The sequence below is a fragment of the Panthera uncia genome, assembly GCF_023721935.1.
Source record: "Panthera uncia isolate 11264 chromosome D3 unlocalized genomic scaffold, Puncia_PCG_1.0 HiC_scaffold_8, whole genome shotgun sequence".
In the NCBI taxonomy this organism is placed as follows: Eukaryota; Metazoa; Chordata; class Mammalia; order Carnivora; family Felidae; genus Panthera; species Panthera uncia.
In genome coordinates this window covers 60,862,603-60,877,566 of record NW_026057586.1, presented here as the reverse complement: position 1 = coordinate 60,877,566, position 14,964 = coordinate 60,862,603, and the positions used below count along the sequence as shown (strand labels likewise).

The window sequence follows — 14,964 nt, the reverse complement described above, 5'->3', positions numbered from 1 at the left end:
AGAAAGAGGTTTTAAGCTACAGTCAATCGAGAATTTCCTTTGGCCTTTTCTCTAGAACAGTTTTTCCCCAGCGTTTTTTGCTCAAATAAATTCCTAAAATTTTTGTATGGCTCACTTTATCCATTAACACATGATAATTACTAAGGTAGTTTTCACAGTGCTTATCAAAAGCAGCAGACAGACAGCAAACACTGCCAACTTCGGGCTTTAATATGCAAACTTTCCTGAAGAGCCTGGATCTACAGCTGTGGGCGTTGTGGGTTTGAGGAAGCAGGCGACACACTTATGGAGGGAAACAGATAAGCAGAGCGCCATTATTTTGATTTATTGCATTCTGAAGTACCATGGGGGAGGGCCTGAGAACAAGTCCGCTTCATCAGCAGTTCTAAAGCCTTATTACCTGAGATTTGCATTCTGGAGGAAAAAAAATCAAGACTCAATTTTCAATACGTATGTCACACGAGATTTGGATTTTGGCCCTGATAGAAGAATGTGTACTAACCTGATAAAGGCTATGTGAGATTAAAGAGAGACACCAGCTAAACACCGAATCCCGGTGAAAGACGTGGATTTAACCAGAAAGCCACATACTTTAGCAAAACACCTCCTCTTGGGGGTGGTCAGAGACACTTGATGTGTGCAGGCTGCTGGAGGCAGCTTTGTCCCAGGGCTCGCCGCCAGCCTCAGCATTCCCAGGAGGGCCCAGTCCTTGGGTCACATTTCTCTGCCCCTCTGCTCCCTTTCACTTCTCATCATCCCGCCCATAGTTAATCGTTTGTAAGGCCTGAGCTATGAGCGTCGCCATTTCTCGGGTGCCCGCAGCCACCACTCTGCAAGACATGAGGTCGAGAGGTCCACCTGAGGACAGAGAGAGAAGACAGGGTGCCTGAGTTACCGGAAAGGGCAGAACAGTCCCGAATGGCAACTGAGCACATGCACTTTCCAAGGAAAACCAAGGTCCAGGCCAGGCTGGAGGCGGGACCAAACAGGGAGGTCTAGACGTGAGCCTGGCCAAAGCAAGGGTGCAGCCTCTCAGCATCCACTCTGCTGCCCCAGGAAGGGAGCACTCGAGGCTGTGCTGGGGGAATGGAGGCTAAGGTCCAGCCATCAGGACTGAGGTTCACATGATCAGTTAGACCACCACAGTGGAGAGCAATTCTCAAATGTCTGCTGTATGGGTTGCACCGGGGACCCCATGTGATGGATGGAAGTCTTAACTCAGCAGGTCTGGGTGGGGCCTGTCTGGGCAGTGACCTGATGCAGGCTGGCTAACAAGTCGTGACTAAAAAGCTAGAGAAAGGGATCTAAAAGGACTCACCCAGTCTCAGACTGCTTATTCCTAAATACTAGATGAGGGGTCTGCCTGAAACTAAGCGGAGTTATGGGGGCAGACATGTTAGGGGACTCACACCCAGGGGGTCAGTCACTGGGACACGATGACCTTGAAGTAGAAGGAACAAGTCACCTTTTTGAGTCTGTTCTCCTAAAAAGCTCACAGTGTGCTCACACTCTACACCATGCTGACCCCATGCGGAGATACACGGTGTGTGTGTGTGGGGGTGCTAGCCTCCTCTTCATAGAATGGGGGGTATGATGCTTATTCTGCCTATCTCGTCGGATTTGGTGGGGTCAGAATGTGTGCTAGAAAACCGTCAAATGTTATGTATGTGTACAGTGGTCGCGTGTTCCTATCTGGCCGTATCCTGATCCTGGGGTCTCTTTTCACGCCTAGAGGCATAGAGTAGGAAGGCAGGAAAGCTGAGAAGGCACTAGCCCACTGAACTTCCAACATCTTCCACATGGTGTCTCATCAGTAGACTCTGAGGAAGTAGAGGGGACATTTGGTCTGGTGGTGGTACTTGGCCTGGTCTGGGGGACGTTGGGTCTGGTGGTACTTGGTCCAGTCTGGGGGATGTTGGGTCTGGTGGTACTTGGTCCAGTCTGGGGGAAGTTGGGTCTGGTGGTACTTGGCCCAGTCTGGGGGATGTTGGGTCTGGTACTACTTGATCCAGTCTGGGGGACATTGAGTCTGATGGTACTTGGTCCAGTCTGGGGGACTTTGGGTCTGATGGTACTTGGTCCAGTCTGGGGGACGTTGGGTCTGATGGTACTTGGTCCAGTCTGGGGGATGTTGGGTCTGGGAGATGTTGGGCCCATCTGATGGTACTTGGTCCAGTCTGGGGACGTTGGGTTTGATGGTACTTGGTCCAGTCTGGGGATGTTGGGTCTGATGGCACTTGGTCCAGTCTCAGGGACGTTGGGTCTGATGGTACTTGGTCCAGTCTGGGGGATGTTGGGTGGCACTTGGTCCAGTCTGGGGGATGTTGGGTCTGATGGTACTTGGTCCAGTCTGGGGGACGTTGGGTCTGATGGCACTTAGTCCAGTCTGGGGGATGCTGGGTCTGGTGGCACGTGGCCCAGTCTGGGGGACGTCGGGTCTGGTGGTACTTGCCCCAGTCTGGGGGACATTGGGTCTGGTGGCACTTGGTCCAGTCTGGGGATGTTGGGTCTGATGGCACTTGGTCCAGTCTCAGGGACGTTGGGTCTGATGGCACTTGGTCCAGTCTGGGGGACGTTGGGTCTGATGGCACTTGGTCCAGTCTGGGGATGTTGGGTCTAATGGCACTTGGACCAGTCTGGGGGACGCTGGGTCTGATGGTACTTGGTCCAGTCTGCGGGACTTTGGGTCTGATGGTACTTGGTCCAGTCTGGGGGACTTTGGGTCTGGTAGTACTTGGTCCAGTCTGGGGGATGTTGGGTCTGGGAGATGTTGGGTCTGATGGCACTTGGTCTAGTCTGGGGGACATTGGGTCTGGTGGTACTTGGTCCAGTCTGGGGGACGTTGGGTCTGGTGGTAGTTGGCCAGTCTGGGGGATGTTGGGTCTGGGAGATGTTGGGCCCATCTGATGGTACTTGGTCCAGTCTGGGGGACGCTGGGTCTGATGGTACTTGGTCCAGTCTGGGGGACTTTGGGTCTGATGGTATTTGGTCCAGTCTGGGGGACTTTGGGTTTGATGGTACTTGGTCCAGTCTGGGGCACGTTGGGTCTGGTGGTACTTGGCCCAGTCTGGAAGACGTTGGGTCTGATGGTACTTGGTCCAGTCTGGGGGATGTTGGGTCTGGGGGATGTTGGGTCTGATGGTACTTGGTCCAGTCTGGGGGACGTTGGGTCTGATGGCACTTGGTCCAGTCTGGGGGACGTTGGGTCTGATGGCACTTGGTCTAGTCTGGGGGACATTGGGTCTGGTGGTACTTGGTCCAGTCTGGGGGACGTTGGGTCTGGTGGTACTTGGCCAGTCTGGGGGATATGGGTCTGGGAGATGTTGGGCCCATCTGATGGTACTTGGTCCAGTCTGGGGGATGCTGGGTCTGATGGTACTTGGTCCAGTCTGGGGGACTTTGGGTTTGATGGTACTTGGTCCAGTCTGGGGGACTTTGGGTTTGATGGTACTTGGTCCAGTCTGGGGGACGTTGGGTCTGGTGGTACTTGGTCCAGTCTGGGGGAAGTTGGGTCTGGTGGTACTTGCCCCAGTCTGGGGGACATTGGGTCTGGTGGCACTTGGTCCAGTCTGGGGACGTTGGGTCTGATGGCACTTGGTCCAGTCTGGGGGATGCTGGGTCTGGTGGCACTTGGTGCAGTCTGGGGGACGTTGGGTGTGATGGCACTTGGTCCAGTCTGGGGGACGTTGGGTCTGATGGCACTTGGTCCAGTGTGGGGGATGTTGGATCTGATGGCACCTGGTCCAGTCTGGGGGATATTGGGTCTAATGGCACTTGGTCCAGTCTGGGGATGTTGGGTCTGGTTACATTACCAGGTCTAGACTGGGGGACATTGAGTCTGGTGGCGTTACTGGGTCTAGTCTGCTGTCATTCCCCTGGGGATGGACTGCAGGCTGAGGGTCAGAGGGGCTCACCTGAAGTGTCCATCACGATGCCACCTGCTTCTCTGATGATGACGGTGGCGGCAGCCAGGTCCCAGCAGTGCAGGCCAAACTGGTAATAAGCATCCGCAGCCCCCGAGGCCAGGTGGCAGAGTGCCAAGGTGGAGCTCCCGATAACTCGGACCCTAGAGGAGAGGGAAGAGGGCAAAGATTCCTGTGAGTGGTGCCGTGCACAAGTCAGATTTCCCTTAAATAGCTGACTTCATCCAAAGTCACCTTCTGCTGGGTATTCCCAGTCATTAAAAATGAGCCACAGGGCTTTTCTAATAAGCTCTCTAGATTCAAGATCTGTGGTGCAGAGCAGTGCCATTCAAGAGAACTTTCTGTGAGGATGGAAAAGTTCTGCAAATGTGGAAGCTACTAGCCACAGCTGGACACTTGAAATGTGGCTAGTGCAACTGAAGAACTCATCTTAACTCTACTGAATTTTAACTTAAATGTAAATCACCTTGTGTATCTGACAGGTACCGCACAGACCTAGGGAGGGTGGGAGACGGGAGAAGATCCATTTGGACTTGTTAGGATTCATTTTTCCTAGACATTTGCCGGAGTGATATCATTTATGAAGGGCTCTAAGCCCACACAGGATTCACTGGTTGGGTGGCTTGAGATCAGTCACTTGGCTTCTGGAAGCACTGCTCCGAAAGGAACACAGGTCCCCTGTTGGTTTTCTAACAGGCACGAAGGAACACACCGGCAGAGGAAGCATCACGTGGCTCTCCCGACCTCTGCATGGAGGGGCCACCTCCCATCACTCGGGATCTTTTCCTCTCTCCCTGGGGAGCTGTGAGCAAGACTGTGTGTTTGGCACTTTCCCCTTTGGCTCCAGGATGTTCTGGGAACTGAAAAGTCATACCCATGAGCTTTGGCGTGGAGTAACCTCTCCATGTTGCTCAGGAACAATTTCAGAGTGGCAGGGTCACGTTTGGGGCCAATTTCCGTTAGAACCAAGGCCTTGGAGATATCTGCAGTAGAAAGAATGCCCCATGATCAGAAAAATCAAGTCTTGGTTCTAACTGAATACTCAGCGTTCCCTCTGAAGCAAACCTCAAACGTCAGCCTCTCCTTCCCTCTCAGAACAAGTACCATCTGTTGAGTGGTTTACGCCATGAAGTTTTTCTGATAGCTGTGCAGCATTGTAAAGACAGTGAAGGGAGGTCAACAAATCCCACACTTGACTATTTCCTCATCACTCCTTTAAGGCTGCTTCCTGTTTCAGATTCCAGAGGGAACAGACTTTCAGATCTCTCTCTTTTCAGGGACAGTTAGCATGAAGAACCTGGAAGAGTCAGGTGGCTCATGAAAATCACCATCATTCAGCCATAAATAAAAACAAAATGATGACAAAAAAACTTCATCAAATAAATCTGTCTTTAAAAACCTTTCTCTAACTGCTATGATCACGGAGATGGAAATAGCGTCCCTGTAGAGAAAGCAGGATGTCTTTGGAAAGGGAATTCTCAGGAGTAACCCCACTGGGCGTAAGGAAGGCTGACGCAGGGGCTGTAATGGTCACCCCAGTGTGGAGTGGTGAGGAGCTCGGGCCAACCACACGGCTCCTGTGACAGGGGTAGGAAGCTGGCCTGTGGGTGTCAAGGGACGTGCCTGGGCTCCCTTCCTATGCCTGACTCATGGGTAGGTTATCACAAGTGGTTTGTCTTTGCTTTGCTATACGCCCAAATACAACCAAATTCAGTCTCACGCCTGGTCAGGCTTCGGGCTGAGCACAATCAGCCGTACCAGGTGTATTTGTTCAGATAACAGAACAAAGTCTCTCCATGAACTGGAGGAAAAACACTCTTCACAAGTTATGTCACTCAATGGGCCCAATCCTATGTCAACACCTACAGAGTCTCTCACTGAGGGACCAGATGACGGCGAGAAGGCCATCTCCTCTCAGACAGACTCTATGCCCATTTCCCCTTTTCTTAAATCGGAGGCACTCATTTTCTACTTTAAACACTTTCTGAAAATTGCTTGGCTCCACACCAAAGCTAGCTGCCTTGGAGAGGTCTGAATCACTCCCTGCCAGGCACACCCAGCACCAAGGCTGAGCCAATGACGTGCCTCCCCCATGTCCAGTGTGCACAAGGAGCTCTACCCACAACAAGGGGCCATGGGGCCGGACAGCTCCAGGATCCCTGTGGACAGGTCACTGCACGAGCTTACCTCCTAATTCCCTCCCTGGGCTCCAAACTGAGATGGCGTTTTCTCAGGGGCAGGAAAGAAGACCTCTTTTGGAGAAAACAATATCAACAGAACCAGGCACACAGCAGGCGTCAATAAATAGTCACAGAAGCAATGAGCACTTTTCCTCGAACACCAGCATCAGGGCAACCTTGGTAAGAGTCTTCTTGTTTGAGCTGATTTGTTAAATCAGTAGCATTTTTTAATTTAAGGCAGGAATACTTGAGTTAGGTAGAATTTGGTTGGCTAGTGTAAGAATCTAATAACTATGTATAATGGCACTATTTTGGGGGGGGATGAATTCTTGAATGATAAATATTTCTGTTAAAAACACTCTTGAAAGATAACATTGCAATTTGGATGAGCTGTCCTAGACGAGGCCGCGGGGGAAAACGGAAGCGAAGGAGCAGGGTATGTGGCCCGATCTTGCCCTAATTTCCTTATCTAACTTCAAATCTTACACACCCACACACAGACACTGTATTCTTATTTTTTATTTTTAGTTTTTGAGAGGGGGGGGCAGAGTGGGGAAAGAGTACCAGCGGCAGAGCGAGAGAGAGAATCTTAAGCAGGCTCCACACCCCATGGAGCCCAACATGGGGTTGGATCCCATGACCCTGAGATCATGACCTGAGTCGAAATCAAGAGTCAGATGCTCAACTGACTGAGCCACGCAGGAACTCCATATACTGTATTTTTAAACACAGTTCATTCTGTTCCTTGCTCTTTTCATAAAACAATATATCACATACATCTTTCTCCATCATTCTGTAATTGTAAGGACTACATGTTATTCCCATAGATGAACTGCTATTGGCTCAACCATCCCCTACAGATAAACATTCTCAATTCCTGTTATTATAAACAATGCTACCTCTTTTTCTCTATAGGTTTGTGCACCAGTGTTGATAGAGTTTTCAGGATAGAATGACAGAAGTGGGATTTTTGGGGGCACCTGGGTGGCTCAGTCGGTTGAGTGTCTACCTCTTGATTTTGGCTCAGGTCATGATCCTGGGGTCATGGGATCGAGCCCTGCATCAGGCTCGTGCAGAGTGTGGAGTCTGCTTAAGATGTTCGTTCATTCATTCCTTCATTCATTCATATTCTCTCTCTCTCTCTGCCCCACTTTCCCGCTCATGCTCCCCCGCCACAAAAGTGGGATTTCTGAATCAAAGAGTATGCATATTTTAGATCTAAAAAAATTTTTTTCAAACTGTCCCCCACAAAAGCTCTATCAGTAGTACCATCATCCCCTCTGCACTAAGATAAGATCCTGTACTATTTTCTAGACCCTAACAGGAATCTCTTACTCCATGGTATATGCTTTAAGAGTGATTTTTCTCAGAGAGCTAAGATCAAGAGAATAATATCCCTACATTCAGGGCATTTCCTGGTTCTAGGATCTCAGTCACACTGGGAGACACTGAATTTCCTTCAGGAACTAGAAAGCCACACAATTTCATTGGGGAAATAAGTACTACTTTTAATCAGGTTCATAAGACGTGGCTACTTGGATGTTATCTGGACTTACTGTGGTGATCATTTTGCAATATATACAAATGTTGAATCATGACGTTGTATACCGAAACTAATATAATACTATATGGCGGTTATACCTCATTAAAAAAAATATTATACGGCATAAAAAATAATATGACTACTTGTTCAGGCCAAGGCCTAGGGGCTGGCTGCAGGGTGAGTGGAAAAGTCCCCAGAGTACCAGCCCAGACAAGCAGATACCCCACATGCAGGGCTGGTGCAGGAAGCGCAGAGGGTTTCAGACTAAGTGCCACAAGGCTATTTCACAAAGGGAAACTAAGCAAGGTGTGGAAACAGTAGCTCACATTTACCAACCTCTGAATCTCTCCAGACAGGCCTGTGCTAAACACTTTCCATTTATGCCTCTGTTCCTCTATTACATTTATGATACATTTACATTTCTATTCCTCTATGACATTCACTGTCTCACTGCTGCCCTTGTTTCACAGATGGAGAAACCAAGCCTAAGGAAGTGACCAGTACGTAGTCATGTGGCCCTTAGGTGGTGAGGCCCAGACTTAAACTCAAGCTTGTCCAGTGATTATGTGAAAGACAGCATTTCTTCCCACAGTTTTTAAGTCTGTAAAGAGATATCTCTGCACCCAGTTGTTTCCTCTTCTTCTAGCTGCAATGTATCTATTTCTTTCTTACTCTCACTAAAACTTTTCCCAAATGAAATGAACAAGGAAAAAGGAAGCCTTAGTGCTGCCACCTACAGGCAAAATGCTTTCTACGGTTTAACACAGATAAAACCATCCCCTCTATTTAACATCACTTTATATTATGGTTATTTCAAACCCATAATCACTATGGTTTTTGCATTATCCATTTTACATATTATCATGCCATAGTATTTTATCCCAATCAAATACTAATGCATATATTTTGTAATTTAAAATATTTTGTGACTTCATGGGTATGTGTGTGGGGGGAAAGGGGAGTTATTGCTTAATGGGTGCAGAGTCTCATTTGGAAAGATAAAAATTTGGAAACAGATGGTGGTGATGGTGGGAAAACATTGTAAATGTAATTAATGCCATTGAATTACACACTTTAAAATGACAAACTTCATGTTCTATATATTTTACCATGATAAAAAAAAATCCAACAGATTTTGAAGTAGGGCATCTCTGTATACTTTTTTAACGAACAGATTTTAGGGTGAAAACAATTGTCCATTAATAGACTTACAACAGTTTGAAAACTATTGTTCTGATTGAGCATGGTTAAAGTACCCCAAGTATCATAGAGTATTGTTGTCTTAAGAAAAATTTTACAACTTAAGAGAAGCAAGCCGTTTGTATACACTGAAATATGTACTCACAGAGAAAGAGGTGAGTAGGCTTTAAGTCTGGGAAATATGCCCCACGAACACAAGCTGCTTTTGCTGAACATAGAGCCCCCAACCACCGCCCGCCCGGCCCCGCCCCACCCCATGACAACACTTACGACAGCAGGTATTTTTACACACATGTCCTAATTCTTTCAGACTTCTTATAGACCATTAAGAGCTACTCATATGAAAATAAAGTTTAATTTTATTTAACTTAAAAACATTAAGTACTAGACAGACGGGACGTTGGTGATTTGGTGGGGGCTGGGCAGAGGCGGAGGTGTGGGGAAAGGGGGCTTGATGGGCACAGGGTTGGAACTTGAAGCCAAGCAAACTAGGAGAGAAGAAAGCAAAACTGTAGACATCATCTACAAAAAACTATATCCGCAAGGTGCATCCAAACCCCAGAATACAAATGGGTGGGGCAAGCCTCCAACAGCTACGAGACCGGGTGGCAGCAGGAGGAAGAGAGAAGCACGGAGCATCTGCTGGACCCCAGCAGCCACTCCCTGGAAGTCAGCGCGGGCCCAGGTGAGAGAAGTGGGCGCTGAGAAGGGCCGCACACACACCAGTTCAGGAGCCCCTGGTGCGTGATAAGGGCTGAAGGGAGAGAACCACCAGCCCTATGATCTCTCATAACTGACTTACCAAGACCCCTTAAGGGAAGGATCCAGCACTGGGAGTAAACTCCAAATTCACTAGACAGGAGTAACAGTAGTAAAGAAAAGAGAAGATCCCGGGAACAGTTAAGTAGAATAAAGCCAAAAAAACCCACAAAAAAACAAACAAAAAAACAAAATCTAAGGTTAAAGCCCAGTTTTTGAACACTTCACAAAAACAACACAAAAGGGAACTCTAGAGCCACAAAACTACCAAAAAGGTCCTGAACTCGCACCCCACCCCTTCAAAAGCCCTTCCCCATTTCAGGAATACAGATTTCAAGCAGAAATAAGTAATTAAAAAGAATGATGGGTGAGCCACACATACACTTACATGGGAAAAAAAAAAGAATAGAGAACATCTCTTCAGTTAATCAAGGACTGCAAGAAATATTTGTCCACAAAACAGAAGTACTTTATATAAAATAAATAAAGAATGCCTAAAAAAACCAGCCTAACTAGAAAAGTGGAGGGGATACAACTTAAGAGCGAATTAGAAAAGAAAATATTTCAGCAAAGAAGATTAAACTGAAGGAACAAAGTATAAATAAACAGAATAGATTGTACTTTATAAGAAATGGAGGTTGAAAAAAGATTGGTGGAAAATCAGCCCTCAAATACAAAAAGATCGAGAGCATACTGTGCATATTTTCAGACCACAATACTATGAAACTCAAAATCAACCACAAGAAAAAATTTGGAAAGGTAACAAATACATGGAGACTAAAGAACATCCTACTAAAGAATGAATGGGCTAACTAAGAAGTTAAAGAGAAAATTAAGAAGTTCATGGAAGCCAATGAAAATGATAGCACCACAGCCCAAAACCTCTGGAACACAGGAATGGTGGTTATAAGAGGAAATATATAGCAATCCAGGACTTCCTAAAAAAGGAAGATCTCAGATACACAACCTAATCTTACGCCTTCAAGAGCTGGAAAAAGAACAGCAAGTAAAACCCCAAACCAGCAGAAGGCGGGAAATAATAAAGATTAGAGCAGAATCAATGCTATCGAAACCAAAAAAACAGAACAGATCAATGAAACCAGAAGCTGGTTCTTTGAAAGAATTAACAAAATTGATAAACCACTAGCCAGTTTGATCAAAAAGGAAAGGACCCAAATAAATAAAATTAAGAATGAAAGAGGAGAGATCACAACCAAAACAGCAGAAATAAAAATAAGAGAATATTATGAGCAATTATATACCAATAAAATGGGAAATCTGGAATAAATGGACAAATTTCTGGAAACATATACACTACCAAAACTAAAACAGGAAGAAATAGAAAATTTGAACAGACCCATAACCAGTAAAGAAATTGAATTAGTAATCAAAAATCTCCCAAAAAACAAGAGTCCAGGGCCAGATGGCTTTCCAGAGGAATTCTACCAAACATTTAAGGAAGAGTTAACACCTATTCTCTTGAAGCTGTTCCAAAAAAATAGAAATGGAAGGAAAACTTCCAAACTCTTTCTATGAAGCCAGCATTACCTTGATTCCAAAACCAGACAGAGACCCCACTAAAAAGGAGAACTATAGACCAATTTCCCTGATGAACATGGATGCAAAATCCTCAACAAGATATTAGCCAACAGGATCCAACAATACATTAAAAAAATTATTCACCATGACCAAGTGGGATTTATACCTGGGATACAGGGCTGGTTCAATATCCACAAAACAATCAATGTGATTCATCACATCAATAAAAGAAAGGACAAGAACCATATGATCCTCTCAAAGATGCACAGAGAGCATTTGACAAAATACAGCAAACTTTCTTGATAAAAACCCTCAAGAAAGTAGAGATAGAAGATCATACCTCAAGATCATAAAAGCCATATACACAAGACCCAACACTAATATCATCCTCAATGGGAAAAACTGAGAGCTTTCCCCCTAAGGTCAGGAACAAGACAGGGATGTCCACTCTCACCACTGTTATTCAACATAGTATGGGAAGTCTTAGCCTCTGCAATCAGAAAACACAAAGAAATAAAAGGCATCCAAATCGGCAAGGAGGAGGTCAAACTTTCGCTCTTCGCAGATGACATGATACTCTATTTGGAAAACCCAAAAGATTCCACCAAAAAACTGCTAGAACTGATTCATGAATTCAGCAAAGTTGCAAGATACAAAATTAATGCACAGAAATCAGTTACATTCCTATACACCAACAATGAAGCAACAGAAAGAGAAATCAAGGAATCGATCCCACTTACAATTGCACCAAAACCCATAAAAAACCTAGGAATATATCTAACCAAAGAGGTTAAAAATTTATACACTGAAAACTATAAAAAGCTTATGAAAGAAACTGAAGGAGTCACAAAAAAGTGGAAAAATATTCCATGCACCTGGATAGGAAGAAAAAATATTGTTAAAATGTCAATATTACCCAAAGCAATCAACATATTTAATGCAATACTTATCAAAATAACACCAGCATTCTTAACAGAGCTGGAACAAATAATCCTAAAATTTGTATGGAACCAGAAAAGACCCTGAATAGTTAAAGCAATCTTGAAAAAGAAAACCAAAGCAGGAGGCATCACAATCTCAGATTTCAAGCTGTACTACAAAGCTGTAATCATCAAGACAGTAGGGTACTGGCACAAAAACAGACACTCAGATCAATAGAAAGAATAGAGAATCCAGAAATGGACCCACAAACACATGGGCAACTAATCTTTGACAAAGCAGGAAAGAATATCCAATGGAATAAAGACAGTCTCTTCAGCAAGCGGTGCTGGGAAAACTGGACAGCCACATGCAGAAAAATTAACCTGGACCATTTTCTTACACCATACACAAAAACAAACTCAAAATGGATAAAAGACTGAAATGTAAGACAGGAAGCTATCAAAATCCTCGAGGAGAAAGCAGGCAAAAACCTCTTTGACCTTGGCCATAGCAACTTCTAACTCAACACATCCCTGGAGGCAAGGGAAACAAAAGCAAAAATGAACTACTGGGACCTCATCAAAATTAAAAGCTTCTGCACAGCAAAAGAAACAATCAGAAAAACTAAAAGGCAACCAACGGAATGGGAGAAGATACATGCAAACGACCTATCAGATAAAGGGCTAGTATCCAAGATCTATAAAGAACTTCTCAAACTCAACACCCAAAAAAGAAATAATCCAGTGAAGAAATGGGCAAAAGACATGAATAGACACTTCTCCAAAGAAGACATCCAGATGGCAAACCGACACATGAAAAGATGCTCAACGATACTCATCATCAGGGAAATACAAATCAAAACCACAATGAGATATCACCTCATACCTGTCAGAATGGCTAACATCAACAACTCAGGCAACAATAGATGTTGGTGAGGATGCAGAGAAAGAGGATATCTTCTGCACTACTGGTGAGAATGCAAACTGGTGCAACCACTCTGGAAAACAGTATGGAGGTTCCTCAAAAAACTAAAAATAAAACTACCCTATGACCCAGTAATTGCACTTCTAGGTATTTATCCAAGAGATACAGGTATGCTGTTTTGAAGGGGCATATGCACCCCAATGTTTATAGCAGCACTATCAACAATAGCCAAAGTATGGGAAGAGCCCAAATGTTCATCGATTGATGAATGGATAAACAAGATGTGGTATATATAGACAATGGAGTATTACTCAGCCATCAAAAAGAATGAAATCTTGCCACTTGCAACTACATGGATGGAACTAGAAGGTATTATGCTAAGCGAAATTAGTCAGTCAGAGAAAGACAAGTATCATATGACTTCATTCATATGAGGACTTTAAGACACAGAACAGTTGAACACAAGGGAAGCAAAAAATGATATAAAAACAGGGAGGGGACAAAACATAAGAGACTCTTAAATATGGAGAACAAACAGAGGGTTACTGGAGGGGTTGTGGGAGGGGGGATGGACCAAATGGGTAAGGGGCATTAAGGAATCTACTCCTGAAATCACTGTTGCACTATATGCTAACTTGGATGTAAATTAAAAAAATAAAATTAATAAAAAAAAAATAGGTGGATCCGGTAAACCAAATTAAAGAGAAAGCAACAAATAGAAAAGATAAGCAGAGAAGACTCAACATAGTTAATAATAGAAGACCCAGAACATAAAAGAGAAGCAAAAGAATTGGGAAATGAACAAATATTAACAGCTATAATTCAAGAAAACTCTTCTAAAATTAAAAAAAAAAAAAAAAAAAAAGGGGACTCAAGGGGCGCCTGGTGCTCAGTCAGTTAAGTGATCTTGATCTCAGCTCAGGTCGTGATCTTAAGGTTCATGAGTCTGAGCCCCACAGTCGGCTCTGCACATCAGCATGGGGCCTGCTTGGGATTCTCTCTCTGCCCCTCCCCCACTCTCTCTCTCTCAAAATAAACAAACTTAAAAAAAAAAAAAAAGAAAGGGTGTATAACATGGTGTGCCTAGGAAACTGACTGAAAACAAACACTGGGATATACTCTATTGAAATTACTGTGCTTGAAAGAAAAAGAAAAAAAATCTATTGGGCATTCAAGCAAACAACTGAACTCCCTTATCAGGGAAAGAAAATGATACGGTCTTCAGACTTTTCAACAACATAGATACGCCAGAAAATGATGGAGACAATTTAAGACACTCGGCACAAGAAAATGTGAGCCATGTGTTTTGTTACCAGAAGAATGGATCTCCAGGTATAAAGGCCACTGATAAGCTGCTGTGAGCACGTAAGAACACAGAGAATGTTGTTCCCAGGAGGCCTTTCTGAGAAACCAACTGGAGAAATTCTCTGAGGGTGTCCTTGAGATTCTTCCAGGAATCTGCGAAGTTAAAATAATTTTCTTAATACTACTAAGACATGACTTGCCTTTTCACTGTGTTAACATTTGCACAGAGTAGACAAAGCCAGGCAGGGCACGCCCTGTTCTGGTGGTCAGTGCGGTCCTCTCTGCCACACTCACATTCTGGGGGAAAACAGGTTGGTTTTACTTAAGAATGAAAAAGCTACAAAAATGACGAATTGCATTGAGCCTCAAAACCTAGGCAAATGTCTTTTCAATCCTGTGTGATGAGACGGGAATTACGGGGAGGCTTAGACAGGAAGAACAGGGATGCTTAGACGGGAAGTACAAGGAGGATTAGATGGGAAGTACGGGGGGCTGAGACGGGAAGTACAAGGAGGCTTAGACAGGAAGTACGGGGGGCTGAGACGGGAAGTACAAGCAGGCTTAGATGGGAAGTTGTGGGGGGCTTAGACGGGAAGTACAGGGGAGCTTAGATGGGAAGTCCGGGGGAGGCTTAGAAGGGAAGAACAGGGATGCTTAGATGAGAAGTACA

General features: G+C 44.9%; 1 protein-coding gene across 2 annotated transcripts in view; it reads right to left on the bottom strand.

Moving 5' to 3' along the window:
• Positions 1-440: 440 nt before the first annotated feature.
• Positions 441-14,964, bottom strand: part of IMPA2 (inositol monophosphatase 2) — a 47,447-nt gene continuing 32,923 nt past the window's right edge. For both annotated transcript variants that reach the window (XM_049620458.1, XM_049620459.1), the window contains exons 6-8: positions 4,798-4,906; positions 3,915-4,066; positions 441-858 (exon numbers count right to left, since the gene is read on the bottom strand). In XM_049620458.1, coding sequence (XP_049476415.1) covers positions 743-858; positions 3,915-4,066; positions 4,798-4,906 — 377 coding nt within the window. In that variant the 3' untranslated portion in view covers positions 441-742. The remainder of the gene's footprint in view (positions 859-3,914; positions 4,067-4,797; positions 4,907-14,964) is intronic.